Here is a 17,001-nt window from a genome sequence, read left to right as displayed (position 1 = left end):
ACTTTATTTACAACGTGTTGGAAAAAGTTGAAAAACGCTGCTTTAGCTAATCAATACATAATATATTCCTTTTATATAAACTATATTCACAGATATGAAGCGAGCTTCATTCCTGTCTGTTATCCTGTGCAATATTTTGGTAAAAAGTTAAGGAAAAATACAGTATATTTCTTTAGTTTCATCAAATGCAAATCTTTGCGCTTTCTTCTTGGCAAGCAGATGTGTCAACTCAGGACCTCTTGATGAATGTCTTAGAACTGTATTTCAAACTTGTGAGCTTTTATGTAAATTAATCTATTAAAACATTCCATACAATTACATAACTTAACAACCATTTTACTTAATTGGAAATTAGAGTGAGAGAGGGACTGTGATGTTGAGGACATTTCCTTTATTAAAACCATAGTTATAATCTCTTTCTAATTTCCCTCCTGTAGGCCTACAACAAAACTTCCCCCAACAAATGGACAACTTGAACAAGAAAGTTAAATTAATTAATGAAATTGGATGTAACAGAGAGATACACAAATCAGTATATAAGATGCCACTTCTCTCCGCTTGGATGCGCAGTAGTCTATATCGTGTGAAGAAATCAAAATAATGATAATATTTCACGATTAAAAAAAGTATTTAATAAGGCTTCTGCAGGAGGATGAAAATCTTAGAAAAACTGGACAAAGCATGTAGAACATCAGCGCCCACTACGCTTGCCACTGTTGACTGGGCCGTTAAACAAAATAGAAGCGATATGTCGCTTGTAAAAGAATTATTCATAACTATACTCTTTAAGAATTGACGTAGTAGTTACATACAAGGCTTGGCAAGTATAATGACGGATATTCTAATGCACTAAAAGAAAACGCACGCTTTCAAAGATATAATAACACGTTGTCACAAAGAAATGAAGTACAAATATGATGCGATCCGGGAAATATCATTGTAATCGACGAAAGCAAATTTGGGAAGCAAAAATATTATAGCAGAGGAATAATGGGCCTGGCATTCATTTAAGTCACTTTTGCGCGAAGCATTTGTCTCTTTATCATGACAGTGAGACTACTTGGCACTAACCTATCCTCTCATCTAACTCTACCCAGTCTTGTCATTAGCAATGGGGCGGGAAATTCCTATCTCCGCCACTAACAGAATAAATACCTTCAAAGATAGCGTCAACTTTACCATGCCATACAGCTCACCAATGTGATGATTATGATTATTAATGGAGCAATGGTCTAATTTCGGTAGAGGAAACGGGAGTACTCCGCGAAAACCTACCACCAGACTCGCTCACACTACTTATGGAGAGTAATAGACACATTCACATTGAATTTCATTATTGTTATTATTATTATTATTATTATTATTATTATTATTATTATTATTATTATTATTATTATTATTATTATTTCTGTTGGTGGCGGTAGATCGTTACAATATTTCGCAATTTAAAATTTATTTTGGCCTCTGTGCAGGTACCGTTGGCTAGCTTCGAAGTGGAGTCCATGTGTGGTGACGTCAGACGAACCCTCGTTGGGCCCTCGCCTCGTGGAGGTCGGTTGCGGTGGTGGTGTTCAGTTGAGGGATGTCACCTGTGTTCAAGCCAGTCAGGGCAACCAACCTGTCTCCGACGAACTCTGTGAGTCTCTGGAATCATTACCAACTGTTCAGAGGTAAATATAAATTTCATTTGCATAATAATAATTAAGGAAAACCATTCAGTTAAGATACGAATATATTATTAAAAAATAATTTATAATAGAACAACTAGAGTTCACGATTTTTCTTGACAGCCCGTACACTATTCAAGTCCGAGTAATTTGCAGCCTATGTTTATTATTCTGTCCTCATGATTTTTCTTTGTTTTCCAATTAATTCGTCAGAACTATCTGCATTGTAACGAATTCATACGGCAGAGACATTTGTCTGCAAGACAGGAGTACAATTCGTTTATTTCAAATTGCAAGTTTGTACTGTATTCAGATTTCGAATCTCCCGATAATAATATTCAAAGTAGAGCCTGATTCTTGTTTTCTTGATGCAGGTGTGAAGTAGCCTGTCCACGGGATTGCGAGGTTGGACAATGGGAGCCCTGGGGTCCCTGCATGCCCCTAGAGTGTCCGCTATTCAAAGAGCCGCAACCTAAAGGTAAATTCTACGTGCATCCATGTTCACAACTAGCTTTAGGTTTGCAATCGAGGTGAACTTAAACCTATGCATGTAAAGAACATGGCGGAGATATGATGGGGGTTTAGGGGTCAGAGTGATATATAGGTTACAGTCTCTCTATAGCATTAGGTATGACGAAAGCATAATTCTGCAATTTAATATGCAAATTAACGTTTAGATACTCGTAAAATTCATGCTTCTAAGTAGAGCTTATAGGCCAGTGATGTCAAAGCAAGCGCATTTTTCTGACTTTGACGTCGTGTGCGGGCATCAAGCGCTAGGTATGGAAGGAGGAAGGACTATGTATATGAATAAGCAGCCTGTCTAGCCTTCATTAATCAGTTAATCTTTTAGTACTTTGATTTTTATTGTATTCGTAAATTTAATATTAATTGTAATCATGAGTGTAAATGCATTCTTAACATTGTAGTTGTAATTCCCTGGTAGAGGGGAAGACAAGGCCTGATGGCCTTATCTCTACTAGATAAAATAAATAAATATTATCAATCCAGACTTTTGAGATGGGCAGGACATGTAGCACGCACGGGCGAATCCAGAAATGCATATAGAGTGTTAGTTGGGAGACCGGAGGGAAAAAGACCTTTGGGGAGGCCGAGACGTAGATGGGAGGATAATATTAAAATGGATTTGAGGGAGGTGGGGTGTGATGATAGAGACTGGATTAATCTTGCACAGGATAGGGACCGATGACGGGCTTATGTGAGGGCGGCAATGAACCTTCGGGTTCCTTAAAAGCCATTTGTAAGTAAGTAAGTAATAAATATTATCAGGTTACCACCGAAAAATATATATATAAGTTAATAATAATAGTAGTAGTAATAATAATAATAATAATAATAATAATAATAATAATAATAATAATAATAATAATAATAATAATAATAATATCGAGATTGAAAAAAAATGAAATGAAAATCGCAGGTTTCTACCTACTAATAAGCTTCGAAAGTGAAATGTGAACCGCGAATTTAGGATGAATTTCAATCCAGATGTTAATTTACAAAATTTACACAAAGTAATTTTCATATTTTAAATTGCTTATTTTATGTTCCGCCTTTTCTGTTTGTTTTATATGATGCCATAGCATAGTAAGGAAAAGAGTCACGCATAGATATAATATATATAACCTACACACACACACACACACAGAAATACTTTATCACTTTTACTACTATATGAAAATAATCGATATTCAGTTTTCAGGGAAAAAAACTGCATTTTTAGCATGGCCTAAATATCTGAAAGATTTTTTTCTCACTAAAGCCGACATATTGGCATGCAGCTAGTCATTAGCGCCTCTGCCTACTTTTTGGTGATTATGATTAAGAATCCAGTTCTGAGGTGGAGGCACCCATTAAATCGGATTCTGTCAGTAACGTAAGATAGGATGACATATTATGAGTATTGAAATAGGCAGGATAAATGAAAATGAAGATGATAATGCCAGCGAAATGAACCCAGGGTCCGGCGCCGAAAGTTACTCAGCATTTGCTCTTGATATGTTGAGGATCGACTTCGGAATAAAATCTCAACGGGGCAACTTATCCCAACCAGAATTCGACCCCGGATCCGCTAGTTTCGCAGTCAGATATGCTGACCTCTACTTCAAAGCGGTGAACTACTTCGAAGTATTCTTTCCATAATATTTCTTTCCGTGTGTATGTGTTTTTGAAAGACAGCTACAGAGACAAACAGGTAGGCCTAAAGTGTGTAAAGGGTATTTTGCTAACTCTTTATTTCAGATACTAGTATTTATTGCATTTTCTAGATCAGGCTTGGAGAACTGGGCGACAATTGTGGCGTTGCGTCACTCATCGAACACGTCACTCACCTCCTCTTTCACCCCCGCGTCATTGACTTTGTAGGGGAGGGGTTCTGTATTCGGTGTCTGTCTTATGTGATTGCATACGGGACACAGATACGTCATTCAACGCCGGTGGACTGTGGACGGGGAACCAACGCTTTCCCAATGTTTTCCACCCCTCTCTCGTCAGGTCTGTATCCCTGATCTAGATTCTGGATTTGCAATAATTAGGTTGTTATGTCTTCACTGTATACGAATGAACTGAAATGGTTCAAAATCAAATCATGGAAGTAAAACCGGCAGGACTGGTTTGTGTGAGAACGTGTCTATTTGGGGGTCAGTGTAATAATTTACGTACGATGAATAAGGTGCTGTGGGTTCATCTTTTCTCTTCAAAATATAAAAATGTATCGGGTATCGATAGGACAAGAGATTTTGATTTCGAGGACAATAAGCTTATAGAAATAGCGGTACCGTTTTTTTTTTTTTTTTTTTTTTACAGTCTGCATGCTCCATTGCTGTGGAGTAATACTACATGCATTGGTTTACCTTAAACTATGTTCATATAATTACTTTATATTGTTCTAAGAGTTACTTTATAAGCAATATAGGTAAATATTAAGTTGTTGGATCATCCTCTTTGTGAGATTATCATTTACTTAATGCTCAAATATTGCATAGCATTAGCTAAAATACATTTACTTTACCCGTTATTTTAAAAAATCTAATTTTTAGCATTGTGATTTTTCTGCATGTTACAAAGAAAGTCTTCAATATTTGGTGACTTTGCGAGCCAACTGACACACTGTTTTGTACAGGGTACCGCGAGCGGAGACGGGAGATCCAGGTGATGGCGAGCACACAAGGGCTTGCGTGCCCCAGTGTGAGAGAAGTTCAGCCCTGTCAGCAACCCACTTGCCACAGCTGGTTCGAGGGTCACTGGGGCTCCTGCGAGCTAGCCCCTGGGAACAAGAAGTGCGGTGAGGGACGGCGCACAAGGGAGGTCACCTGCCGGTCCATCTATGGGGTGAGATTCGTAGTCAAGCTCTCTTCTCGAAACTATCAACATTATTTTATCCCTCTCTCATTTCTCCTGCTCTTCATTCTCATTAAGGGAACACGGAATTGCTATATTGACAATGTTAAACTCTATCTTTCTTAAGGAACTTTTTCTCAGGGACTGTTGAAGCTAGACATCTGATATTTTTTTACAGATTTTGAACACACAACTTGACTTTTTCGTGAAACAGTCGTTTTCCTTTATTTATTTATTTTATTTATTTATTTATTTATTTATTTATTTATTTATTTATTTATTTATTTATTTATTTATTTACTTATTTATTTATTTATTTATTTACTTATTTATTTATTTATTTATTTATTTATTTATTTATTTATTTATTTATTTATTTATTTATTCATTCATTTATTTATTTATTTATTTATTTATTTATTTATTTATTTATTTATTTATTTATTTATTTATTTATTTATTTATTTATTTATTTATTTATTTATTTAACCTGGTCGAGATAAGGTCATTAGGCCTTCTCTTCCCCTCTACCAGGGGATTACAACTACAATATTAAGAATACAATTACAATTATAATTACAGTTATAGTTTATAATTTTTAAACAAACCTTTTCTTCTAGTAAAAATTCCCATTTCCGATTGAATTAACTTGTAGATACTTAATGTGAACAATATTTGTTCAACCGTTTTGGAAAAATCACTTACATAGATACCTGACATGCTAAAAAATCACTTTTCGAGCTTCAAGGATGCTGACAATGTATGTTTGCGTATCACAAAGCTTTTCTTATACATGGTATGATAAGAAAGTAAAAACAGATTGCAACATGTTGCTGAGGTCATAATCACAACGCAGGGCGTCGTGGAGGACTCGGTGTGCGAGCGACATCAAGTGAAGCCAGACACAGAGGAACCCTGCCTGCTGCCCTGTCCCTATGACTGCGTGCTGTCGCCCTGGTCAGAGTGGAGCCCCTGCAGTCACAGCTGCACCTCGCCCCGCCAGATAGCCATGCGTCACCGCAACCGCACTGTGGTGGCGCCCCCTGGACCCAGTATGTTTGTGAATTACTAATAACGTCAGTCTTTGTACATAACTTTGTCACCATCTATGTTAACTATACGCAGTTGCTGGAGTATGAAATCGTGTCAGTATTACAGCTCACAAAAGGAAATCTCTTTGATGTTAATTTCAGGTTGATTAATAACCGTGATCGGTGTGGACATAATCTTTATTAGGTTTTTAAGATGCAATGGTGCTAATAATAAAATTGTGTAGCTAGTTTCTGGTAAATTAGTTTTAATTCAAATTAAACCAAAAAGTCAGATTTATTACATGGCTTTTGAAGAATCCATGTTAAATCCATATCGTTTCTGGGATCCAAAATTGTATTTATGCTAAAACTGATATAATAAAATCTCCCTTAATTTCATTTTAAATACAATACTGTTTTTTTTCTCTTGTACGGAGGAGGAACCAGAAGGCTTACACTACAGCCTTACGCTTATTGTGCAATACCGCTTATAATAATTATTATTAGTTATTAAACTTTAGAGTCAGTCGTCTCCTACCTCTTCAAGATGTCACTTCACAAATTAAATATTCACAAAGACACTCTTCCATATAAAATTAACGGAAGAAAGCTGCTAGAGATATTGCGAACTCGATCTTTCCAGTCTTTGTGTCTCTTACCGCATAAGGGAAAGGGAGTATCATTATATGCAGACTGCCCTAATGCTAATTCCTGGATGTCTACAAAATTACCATGTCTTTATCGGCATACATAAACGCACTGAAGATGTCTTGCAACCTGACAGCAGTAAGGTCGGTGCCGGGTCGAACTTTCAGCAAATCGGCTGCTACGAGACGGAAACCCTTGGACATGTACTGGGGTTCTGCCGAAGCACCGAACTGCTGCGAAACAATCGCCACATCGAGTTAGAGCACCTATAGCTCAAATCCTACAACAACGTGGATGGGAAGTGCATAAGGAAGTTCATTGTCTTTCCGTAGAAGATTCCAATCGGAGAGCTAACATCGTTACACTTAAAAGGAATGAAAATATAGCATTGGTTTTAGATCCCGCCATTCGCTTCGAAAGAAACGCCTCGCAGGCGGAGTAAGTAAATTTTGAGAAACACGCTATCTACGAACCCTGTCTGCCATTCCTGTCAGAAAAATATAAAATTCCAATTAATCAATGGCTTGTGAGAGGCCTCTTGTTTAGAGTAAGAGGTACCCTACCAAAATTCACCGGTGATGACCTTGAAAGTCTAAAAATTAATTTCTATGAAATTCAAGAAATTCTAATTGAAATTCTTAGAGATTCTCTCCAAATAATAAATTATTTTATATGTTAAGCTAAATTAATTCTTCTTTCACTGTTAACACTGTATTAATTTTAACCTTGATCTTCAACTTTGTAAATTCATTATTGTATTATTGCCTTGTGGTCCACCCTCATTGAAGGGCAGACGATTTTTCCAAATTTTCTCTCTCTCTCTCTCTCTATGTGAAAATATAGAATCTATGTAAATTAGGCTATATAGCCTTGCTGAAAAATATAATCGCTCTAAAACTGAAATTGACAAAAGGAAATCTCCTCTAAATTCTGCAGTGCTCGGGAAAAGTGACATAGTCAGTTTCCACAACCCTTTCTTGATAATTGATTGACAACTTACGGAACATCTGCTCGCTTGGAAAAGAATACATAAGTATTTCCCCCATTACAATAATTCATACAGAAAAAAATCAAATCGACATAAACCAGTGTAAGTTGTCAATAAATTATCAAAAAGGTTTGTGGAAACTGACTTATGTCACTTTTCCCAAGCACTGAAGAATTCACTTTATACGAATTTTTACGAGACAGCGCATTTTCGAACCTTACAGAGCGACAAGACGTCACGTCCCTTGGCTTACGGAGGAAGAGTAGCAATGAGTTCAATGACGTACACCTAACGTTCATTATCGTGACCGAAAATCCCCCGTCTGATTATTACAGTACCGTATTTATAATTGAGGAATGTGGTGTAAAATCTCAATAACTCACATTTCTTCATAAAATGAGAAAACAGTACTAAAGACTTTGTCAATAACCAAATGGGAATTCATCGCAGTTAGACAACGAATAGCAAAGTTATGTCCCGTTGCTGAGCAACCCATGTGATTACAACACAACGAGAAAATTGGTGACCAACATTTCCGACAAATTACTATATAGGGTAGGGTGAGACTTAATCCATTTACACTTGTAATACAGTGATAATAATCAAGTAATGAATGGTTTAGTGCAAATAAACTAGCATTTAATATTGATTAAATTAATGTGCCCGGCAATGAAATTTAGTTCATATAATAATTCTCTTTTCTCCTACAATAGTAGATTAAATGGAACTGACTTTGAAGAATATATAACCACAAAGTATATTCGTTTAGAATTAGATAATTAATTGAACTGGATAGCACACATAGAATATATTATTACTCCTAACTTGAGCTCTGTCTGTTATGCATGAGCATCTTTAACTTTTGTTGGCAATAAAAATACCGGTACCCTTAAAATGACATAATTTTACATATGGCTAACCCATCTTAAGCTAAAAAATTTTTTGTTTTACAAAAGAAAGTCCTAAAGGTACATCTACACGGTTCAATTTTCCTTACATTTACGCATGCTATCTGGGGAGAATATCGTCAAGTGAATGTATTGCCTGATAATAGATGTACATATCAGCCAGAACTTCAATCAGAGGTTCTTTAATATGTATGAAAGGAAAACTAGATGCGACAAAAATACTCGAATTTGAGCAATTATGTAAAAGATATTTAATGCTATATTAAGCTACTGTTTGTCCGAGTGGTTATGTTGCATCCCGGTTTCCTCCACCCGTTTCTGCTGGACCAGCTGTAAAGACTAGTGGCTGGGCTGTTAGACTTTCCTGAAAATATTTGCTGTATGCAATTGGAAGTCTGAGTAATATTATACAACTATTTAAAATAATTTAAAGAAAAGAGCCCCATTAAGTAAGTAACTGTAACATGACATCCCCAGTTTCGAGGACACTGCTACATAACCAATTGGATGGACAGTAGTTTCCTTATCTATTAATGATATTCTTCTACAATATTAAAATAAAAACGCACTCATTTCCTGAGAATGAAAATTATTTTAGATGTCGAATTTTCCTTCTACATCTCTTAACTGAAGCTTAGAGTCAGTTTTGCTGTGTTACATTTGTAAAGAATATGTTAACCATACATTTGCGTTACAATCTTCTAGGAGGCCACGGTTGCCCAGATCCAGATGAGATGCTGCAGATGGAGCCTTGCAATCAACACAGTTGTCATGGTTACAGCTGGTTGGCTCTGCCCTGGCAACCTTGCCATCCCCTGCCACCCTCTGAAAGGTTCAATCTCACAGTGACTGCGCAGCCAACTCTTGACCCAGGTACGATGCTCGCATTCAGTATGACTGACTTTATCCAGAAACGTTTTTTTGGGAGTAACAGTTTCTCATCAGGAATATTGAACGTTTCATCACCATAGTACAAGTCTGGCTTTTACTACCTCACAGTGTTCTGCCCAAGGGCAGACCTTCAACTGAAAGCCCTGCATTTTCCAGTATTTCCTATTTCCTGCTTTCCTCTTAATCTCCCCATATGATACATATACGTTAATGTTGTCTATCAGCTGATATATTTTGCCCCGAACTCTTCTCCCGTGTCACCATTCCTTATATATATATATATACAATTTATTTATTATTTTGCTAATAATTATTACATAACATATAATATATACAGAAAAAACTTTATCTCGCGCCTGAAAGAGGAGAACTCGTGCTCAGGGGCGGATTCCTGAATTGAAATTAATAAGTATACAATACAATTTGTCTTATGTCTACTATGCAATTATAGTATATAAATTTAAATTTACAATTTTTCAATTTTTATAAAATCCATACATAACTTTTTAAATTTAATACTAGAACTATTACAATTGACAAGATTAGGATATTTAAATATAAATTTTTTATATATTCTTGTGCCTAAATTACTACTATGATTAAATACTGTAACAGCGTTGCATTTTGGTTCAAACAATCTTAAAGAATTCATACCTTTTGTTTCATAACTATGAGAATACAATTCAAAATTATTTCGATTTTTATTATGAATTTTATTAATACAATATAATAAATTTGTCTTACATTAAGTACATTAAAGTCTAAAAACAAATTTTGAGATGGAAAATCAATAGGTTTATGAAGACATATTTTAATTATTTTCTTCTGTAATAAATAAAGTGGATTAAAATTGGATTTAAATGAGCTACCCCATCCTATAATTCCATACATAATTACCGATTGAAATAAAGTTAAATATTTTGTGCGTAATGAACTTATTGACAAGTAATTCCTCAATAAAACAAAATAATATACTATTTTACGTAATTTATTACAAAGGTAATTAATGTGTTGGTTCCATTTTAAATGATTATCGAAAATTATGCCTAAATACATAACTTCAGAGGACTATTTAATAATCGGACATTTATACTGTATAAGACAACAATCAGAATTATGTAATTTAATACTTAATACAGATGTAGATGTAGGATATGTATATGTATATGTATATAATATTCCTACTCAATAATCCCCACAAATATCGCGAATTAACAAATTAGGCCTACACCGAAATAAAAGGAATCAATCAGTGCACTCACACACCTACTGGCACTTATGCAAGAAATAGTCTCATATGTGTATTGATTTCGTCACCAAATCTGCAAAAATAATCATTATCAATTATTACAAAATAAATTATTTTTGAACAAAATCACCAATGTGCTGCAGCACCAGCCGCCACTGATAAACAGTTGAAGGAGGAAATTGTTCAAAAATTCTGTAATACAATTACCACTATTCTGTTAATTTCTGTTTTTCTGTTAATGCCATTCCTATCTGTATTTCTGGTCAGATTAAATAAACCCCACTAATTCATCATTTCAATTGGCATGGAACTAAAAGCAAATATTTTATACGTTATACATACATTAAAACTAAATGTGACGAAATATGAACATTCCATAATGATATAAACTACGTAGCTGTATTTTGCCTTAGAATACTCACAACTCATTTCAGGTTTTTCTCAGTCAGTTAAGAAATAAGTTATCATGAAAAATATAGAATTCGATACTCTGTAGATCTTATGCTACTTTCCTCGAACAAATATTTTATAGAGATTTCTCAGAGTATCTACTGTTATTTCTTCCAGCACTTCAATTCAACATCTTTCCGTTACGGCCAACCATCAGCACATTTCCTCTGGACATCGTCACTATGAAGTTTCAATGTTCTGCTTACAGAGCTAGACGACTACGCTAACAGCAGCACTGGGGACACTGGCAATTGTGGAGCAGGAGTTCAGGAGAGGGACGTGTGGTGCATGGAGGCCCATGCTAAACGAGTGCCAGATTCCAAGTGAGTGCTATTCCTAATGTAGCTCCCACTGGAAATCCTATACAAACGTGTGCACACACACACACACACACACACACACACACACACACACTCGCTCACTTCCTATCTTTCTCTCCCTCCCTCCCTCCCTCCCTCCCTCCCACTCCTCCTCTTTCTCCCACTCCCTCTCCGTCTCCCTCCCCGTCTCCTCCACTCCCACATCTCCCTCCTTCCATCCTCCACTACATTCCAATCTCACTTCCTTCCTCATCTCTTCCTTTCCCCTCTCTCTTTCCTCTCTCTCCCTTCCTTTCACTCTCCTGTTACTCGCTCTACCTGTCTCTCTACCTCTGTCTCTCTCTGTCCCTCACACTCGCTCACTCACACTCTATCAGTCACTCATTCACTCATACTCTCTATATCACCCACTCACACTCTCTCTAACACTTACTCACACTCTCTATAACTCACACTCTCCCTATCACTCACTCACTCTCTCTCTCTATCACTTACACTATCACACACTCACACTTTCCTTATCAATCAATACTCACATTATCACACACTCGCACACTCTCTATCACTCACTCACACTCTCCCTATCACTCACACACACATACACACTCTCTCTGTCTCTCTCTCTCTATCACTCACCCACACTGTTTCACATACACTGTCCCTATCACTCACTCACACTCTCTCTGTCACTCACACTATCATATATTCACATACACTATCACACACTCACACTCTCTCTATCAATCATTCACTCACACTCTATCACTCACTCTCTCGCTCATACTCTCTCTTTACCACCCACACTCTCACTCTCTTTACCACTCACTCACACTATCACAAAGTCCCTTGTGCAGACACTTGCATTTCCCTATTTCGACTATGCGGACATTTTACTGACTGACTTCTCCAGCGACAACAAAATGAAACTTCAACGTGCTCATAATTTGTGTGTACGTTTTGTAAGCAATGTTCGTAAATATGATCATATTACCCCATCCCTGGAAGCAATAGGTTGGCTTAAACTAGATAAGAAAAGAAATTTACATTCACTTCTCTTTCTCTTCGAAATCTTGAACTCTTCTATTCCTTCTTACCTGTCGTCTCGCTTCACTTACCTTTCTTCCCACCATAATCTGAACACACGCTCTCGTCATGAAACAATACTAACAATACCATCCCATCGCACCTCCTCATACTCATCTTCTTTCACAATAGCCCTGCCAAGACTCTGGAATTCGCTACCTGCTAGCATAAGGGACTGTCGAAATGAAATTGAATTCAAACGAAAACTTACTAGGCACTTGGTCAGTAATTGATTACTTGTAAATATTTTCTTTAATCTATCACAAAATATTTCAATATTCAGTAATTTCATCACTATACAATTTTGTTATTCTACATTTAATTTGTAATTCAGTAAATATAACATATTCTTTGTTTCTCTATGATAAATTATCTAGCTTTAATTATTCAGGTAATCTTTTCGTACTTTGATTTTATTGTAATTGTAAATTTAATACTAACTGTAATATTATTTGTAATTGTAATTGTAAATTTAATACTAATTGTAATTTTATTGTTGATATTGTTGTTGGAATCTCCTGGTAGAGGGGCAGAGAAGGCCTGACGGCCTTATCTCTACCAGGTTAAATAAATAAATACTACTACTACTACTACTATCACACATTCACACTCTATCACTCACTCGCTCGCTCACATTATCTCTTTACCACTTACACTCTCACTCACACTCTCTTTATCACTCACTCATACTATCACACACTCACACTCTATCACTCACTCCTCGCTCACACTCTCTTTACCATTCACACTCTCACTCACTCTCTCTTTATCACTCACTCACAATATCACACACTTACACTCTCCCTACCACTCACACTATCACACACTCACACTCACTTTATCACGCACTCACATTATCATACACTCACACTCTCTGTCGCTCACTCACACTCTATCACTCACTCGCTCGGTCACATTCTCTCTTTACCACTTACACTCTCACTTACTCACACTCTCTTTATCACTCACTCAAACTATCACACACTCACACTCCATCACTCACTCCTCGCTCACACTCTCTTTTTTCCATTCACACTTTCACTCATTCACACTATCACACACTTACACTCTCTCTACCACTCACACTATCACACACACTCACTTTATCACTCACTCACACTATCACACACTCATACTCTCTGTCGCTCACTCACACGATCTTTATAACTCACTCACACTCTATTTATCACTCACACCCTCACTCACTCTTTATCACTCACTCTCTCCTTATCACTCACACTCTCACTCAATCACTCACTCACACTCACTCACTCACTCACGTTCTTTGTCACTCACTCACTCACACTATCACACACTCATACTCTCCCTATCACCCACGCACACTATCACACACTCATACTCATCCTATCACCCACGCACACTATCACGCACTCACACTCTCCCTATCGCTCACTCACACTATCACACACTAATACTCATCCTATCACCCACGCACACTATCACGCACTCATACTCATCCTATCACCCACGCACACTATCACACACTCATACTCATCCTATCACCCACGCACACTATCACACACTCACACTCTCCCTATCACTCACTCACACTATCACACACACACACTCTCTTTATCACTCACATTCTCACTCACCCACACACAACGTTCTCTGTTGTGGAAGCATTGTGAAAATAGCTGAATTTATCTTAATTTCATAATGCGTTGTTGAATTATTATTTTACAATTTCCCCCCCCCCCCTTTTTGACTGCACTACGTGAATTTCTTTCAGTTGTCAACCTTTACAGCGACCAGTTTCAAGCCGTGAATGTTGGCAGACCTGTCCCATAGACTGCCAGGTTTCACCATGGTCTGAATGGTCTTCCTGTCCACAACAGTGCGTTCCAGGTGAGTTCCAGTGGCGGCTGTTGACTTTAGAACCAGGCGGGAAGTAATTTAGAAAAGAGAAATGTCTGTCCTCATAGCTTTACTTTGTAAATATTTTACTTCATCGGAAATCACTTTGAGACAAGATTTTCACTTATAACTGATTCATATGACACCACATTGTTGGTCACTGAATTGATATAAATGATATTTCATGTCAATTAAAACTAAATTTCACTTTATTACTTAATAGTATCTCACAAAGAAACTGGCTAAATAAACGTTCAACGACCTCCGCTTTCTTAAATTGGCGGTAAATCTTTATTTATGACCAGAACTGAACTGACAAGTTCGGAATTTCTTTTCGCACCCCTGCCATGCCAAGTTTTCAAATATTTTGTTGAAATGCTCCCGCTATTCATTTGAGCAGTCTGCCGGAGAATTTTCATATTAGGTAGCTATTCTAAACAATATTTTCATCAGTATTACAAGGAAAACGAGGAGTTCGTTAGCTGCAATGTTGCCAGACTGCTGACGTTTGCAACTAAATTTTCTGATTAACCGTGCATTTAATCACAAACTATGCTATAGGTTTTCTATTAATTCAAGTGTACTCTATCGTCCCTTCCAATCTGCAGGATTATTTCATATTTAGTCTGCATAATTGCATGTCGTGTTTAATGTTATCCACTGTTGAAGGTTAAATATTTGAAACTTAATTTAACTGTACGATATCTTTTTAACGTTGTAAATTTTGTTACACATTTCATATGCATGAAGGTTCTCCGAATGTTATGCAAAATGTTTATTTCTTCCCTCTTTCTCGTGCATATAGAAACGAAGGCAAGATTTTTCTGGAGAAAAGTTTTTTCCTCTTACCATCTGAAGAGTACAGGGGAAAAACAATCAAAGTCACAATTATCTTATGAGTGATGTCATCTTCTAATTCAGTATATTACTGCAAAATTTATTACTGTTCCTAATGAAAACGTAGGAAAGGATGACTGTATCCATGGTGATAACTCTCCTTCACCAGTTTTGATAAGAAACTCCCTAACATTTGCATAATGTACTGAAATATATGTCACTCTTGTGAGAATTGTGACTTCGATTGTTTTTTTTTCACTGTTATTAAATAAACATGACTTTAACTGTAGGAGATGGATTGCATATTTGCTATCTTCTGCATTCAGTTTGTATGAGAGGTTTCCAACTGTTGAGAAGGGGCGATGAACTAATCCTTTCTGTGCAGATGCCAGCAGTGAGGTCCGTGAGGGTGAAGTGGCCCCCACTCAGTCCCGACATCGCGTGGTACTGAAGTGGCCCTCAGGTGGGGGCGCACGTTGCCCTGTGCTCGAGGAGCTTCGCCCATGTCCACTCTCTGGAGCACGCTGTCGACATTACCTGTGGGGCGAGGGTCCCTGGTCAGACTGTCAACTACCAGCTACTGTTGAATGTGGCATGGGATACCGCACAAGAGGTGAACTTACTTAACTACGTTTATCTTTGATGGACGGAAAATAACAGTAGAAGTTAAAAACAATCCAAATGAGATGGCATTACTTCATGTCTGTAGCTGAATATCTCTTTCTAGACTACCGATGCCCAACCTTACGCGAAAGAGTGGATGGAGGATTTACCTCCAGCAACTCTTTGCGTAGCTGTTACGCATTCATGTACTCATGACGTCACAAATGTCTCTAATGTCGCTTTGTTACAGTGGAGGCTTCAGTTAATTTTACAGTTATTTTTTTCTGGTGAAAGAAAATTAAATAAGTTTCTTGAACACCTTTTCCGATAGTGACTTCTCTGACACTGTTTACTTCTAACCAGTTCATCTATGTTTGCAACAAAAGATGAACAACAGAGTCTTCAAAGGTAGACCAAATGATCGTACCCTACTCTATTACGATAGTGGCTTTTATTTGATTCATTTTCGAAATATCTGTTCGGAGATATAAATGCAAAACTAAAGATTGTCATTAAATTTGGAGAAAACATTCGCAATCTGGGAAATGTTTCACTGGGCAAAGATTTAAACAAGTCCCAACCTTCTTTCTGAGAATATTTAATGGCTGTAGAATTATGCAAAGTAACTAGTTCCATCTGCAGATCATGCGGAGCATCTTTGCAAGCAAAATTAAACGGGCTATTAAAAAGACTAATTTTCGCCTTTATTATTTTCAAGTCCCGAAATTTGGACTCGAAAGTGTCATATACTGCGTGTTCAGTAATAGTGTGTCATGGCTCGCTGCATGCCGTCATGTGGCTAGTCGATGAGCCTAGAGCAGGTATGCTCATTCTCTGACTCCCGATTACGTTCTGTAATCACAACCTTCGAATGTAGAGCGTGCTGTTCCTCGTTCGAAGCTCGACGGATGACTGCGGAAGGCAGTTCAAGTACTTAGTAACGTACGAACAGTACGGGACAATGACAGAGTCAAAACCTTCTGTAAGCAAACAATCATTTCGTACAGTGTGGGAGAAAGACTATTAATTGTTTTGCGTTCGGTAAAGTGTTTACTATGTTGTGGGGTACTGTCAGGAATATTACTGAG

The 17,001-nt window shown here is 37.1% G+C and overlaps 1 protein-coding gene across 7 annotated transcripts in view; it reads left to right on the top strand.

Moving 5' to 3' along the window:
- Positions 1-17,001, top strand: part of LOC138715019 (thrombospondin type-1 domain-containing protein 7B-like) — a 776,776-nt gene that overhangs the window by 663,424 nt on the left and 96,351 nt on the right. For all 7 annotated transcript variants that reach the window (XM_069847417.1, XM_069847416.1, XM_069847411.1 and 4 more), the window contains 8 exons: positions 1,473-1,670; positions 2,042-2,145; positions 4,810-5,018; positions 5,884-6,079; positions 9,308-9,475; positions 11,401-11,515; positions 14,349-14,464; positions 15,696-15,923. In XM_069847417.1, the coding sequence (XP_069703518.1) occupies positions 1,473-1,670; positions 2,042-2,145; positions 4,810-5,018; positions 5,884-6,079; positions 9,308-9,475; positions 11,401-11,515; positions 14,349-14,464; positions 15,696-15,923 (1,334 nt within the window). The remainder of the gene's footprint in view (positions 1-1,472; positions 1,671-2,041; positions 2,146-4,809; positions 5,019-5,883; positions 6,080-9,307; positions 9,476-11,400; positions 11,516-14,348; positions 14,465-15,695; positions 15,924-17,001) is intronic.

Source organism: Periplaneta americana, chromosome 15 (assembly GCF_040183065.1).
Source record: "Periplaneta americana isolate PAMFEO1 chromosome 15, P.americana_PAMFEO1_priV1, whole genome shotgun sequence".
In the NCBI taxonomy this organism is placed as follows: Eukaryota; Metazoa; Arthropoda; class Insecta; order Blattodea; family Blattidae; genus Periplaneta; species Periplaneta americana.
This window is presented reverse-complemented; position numbering and strand designations above follow the sequence as displayed.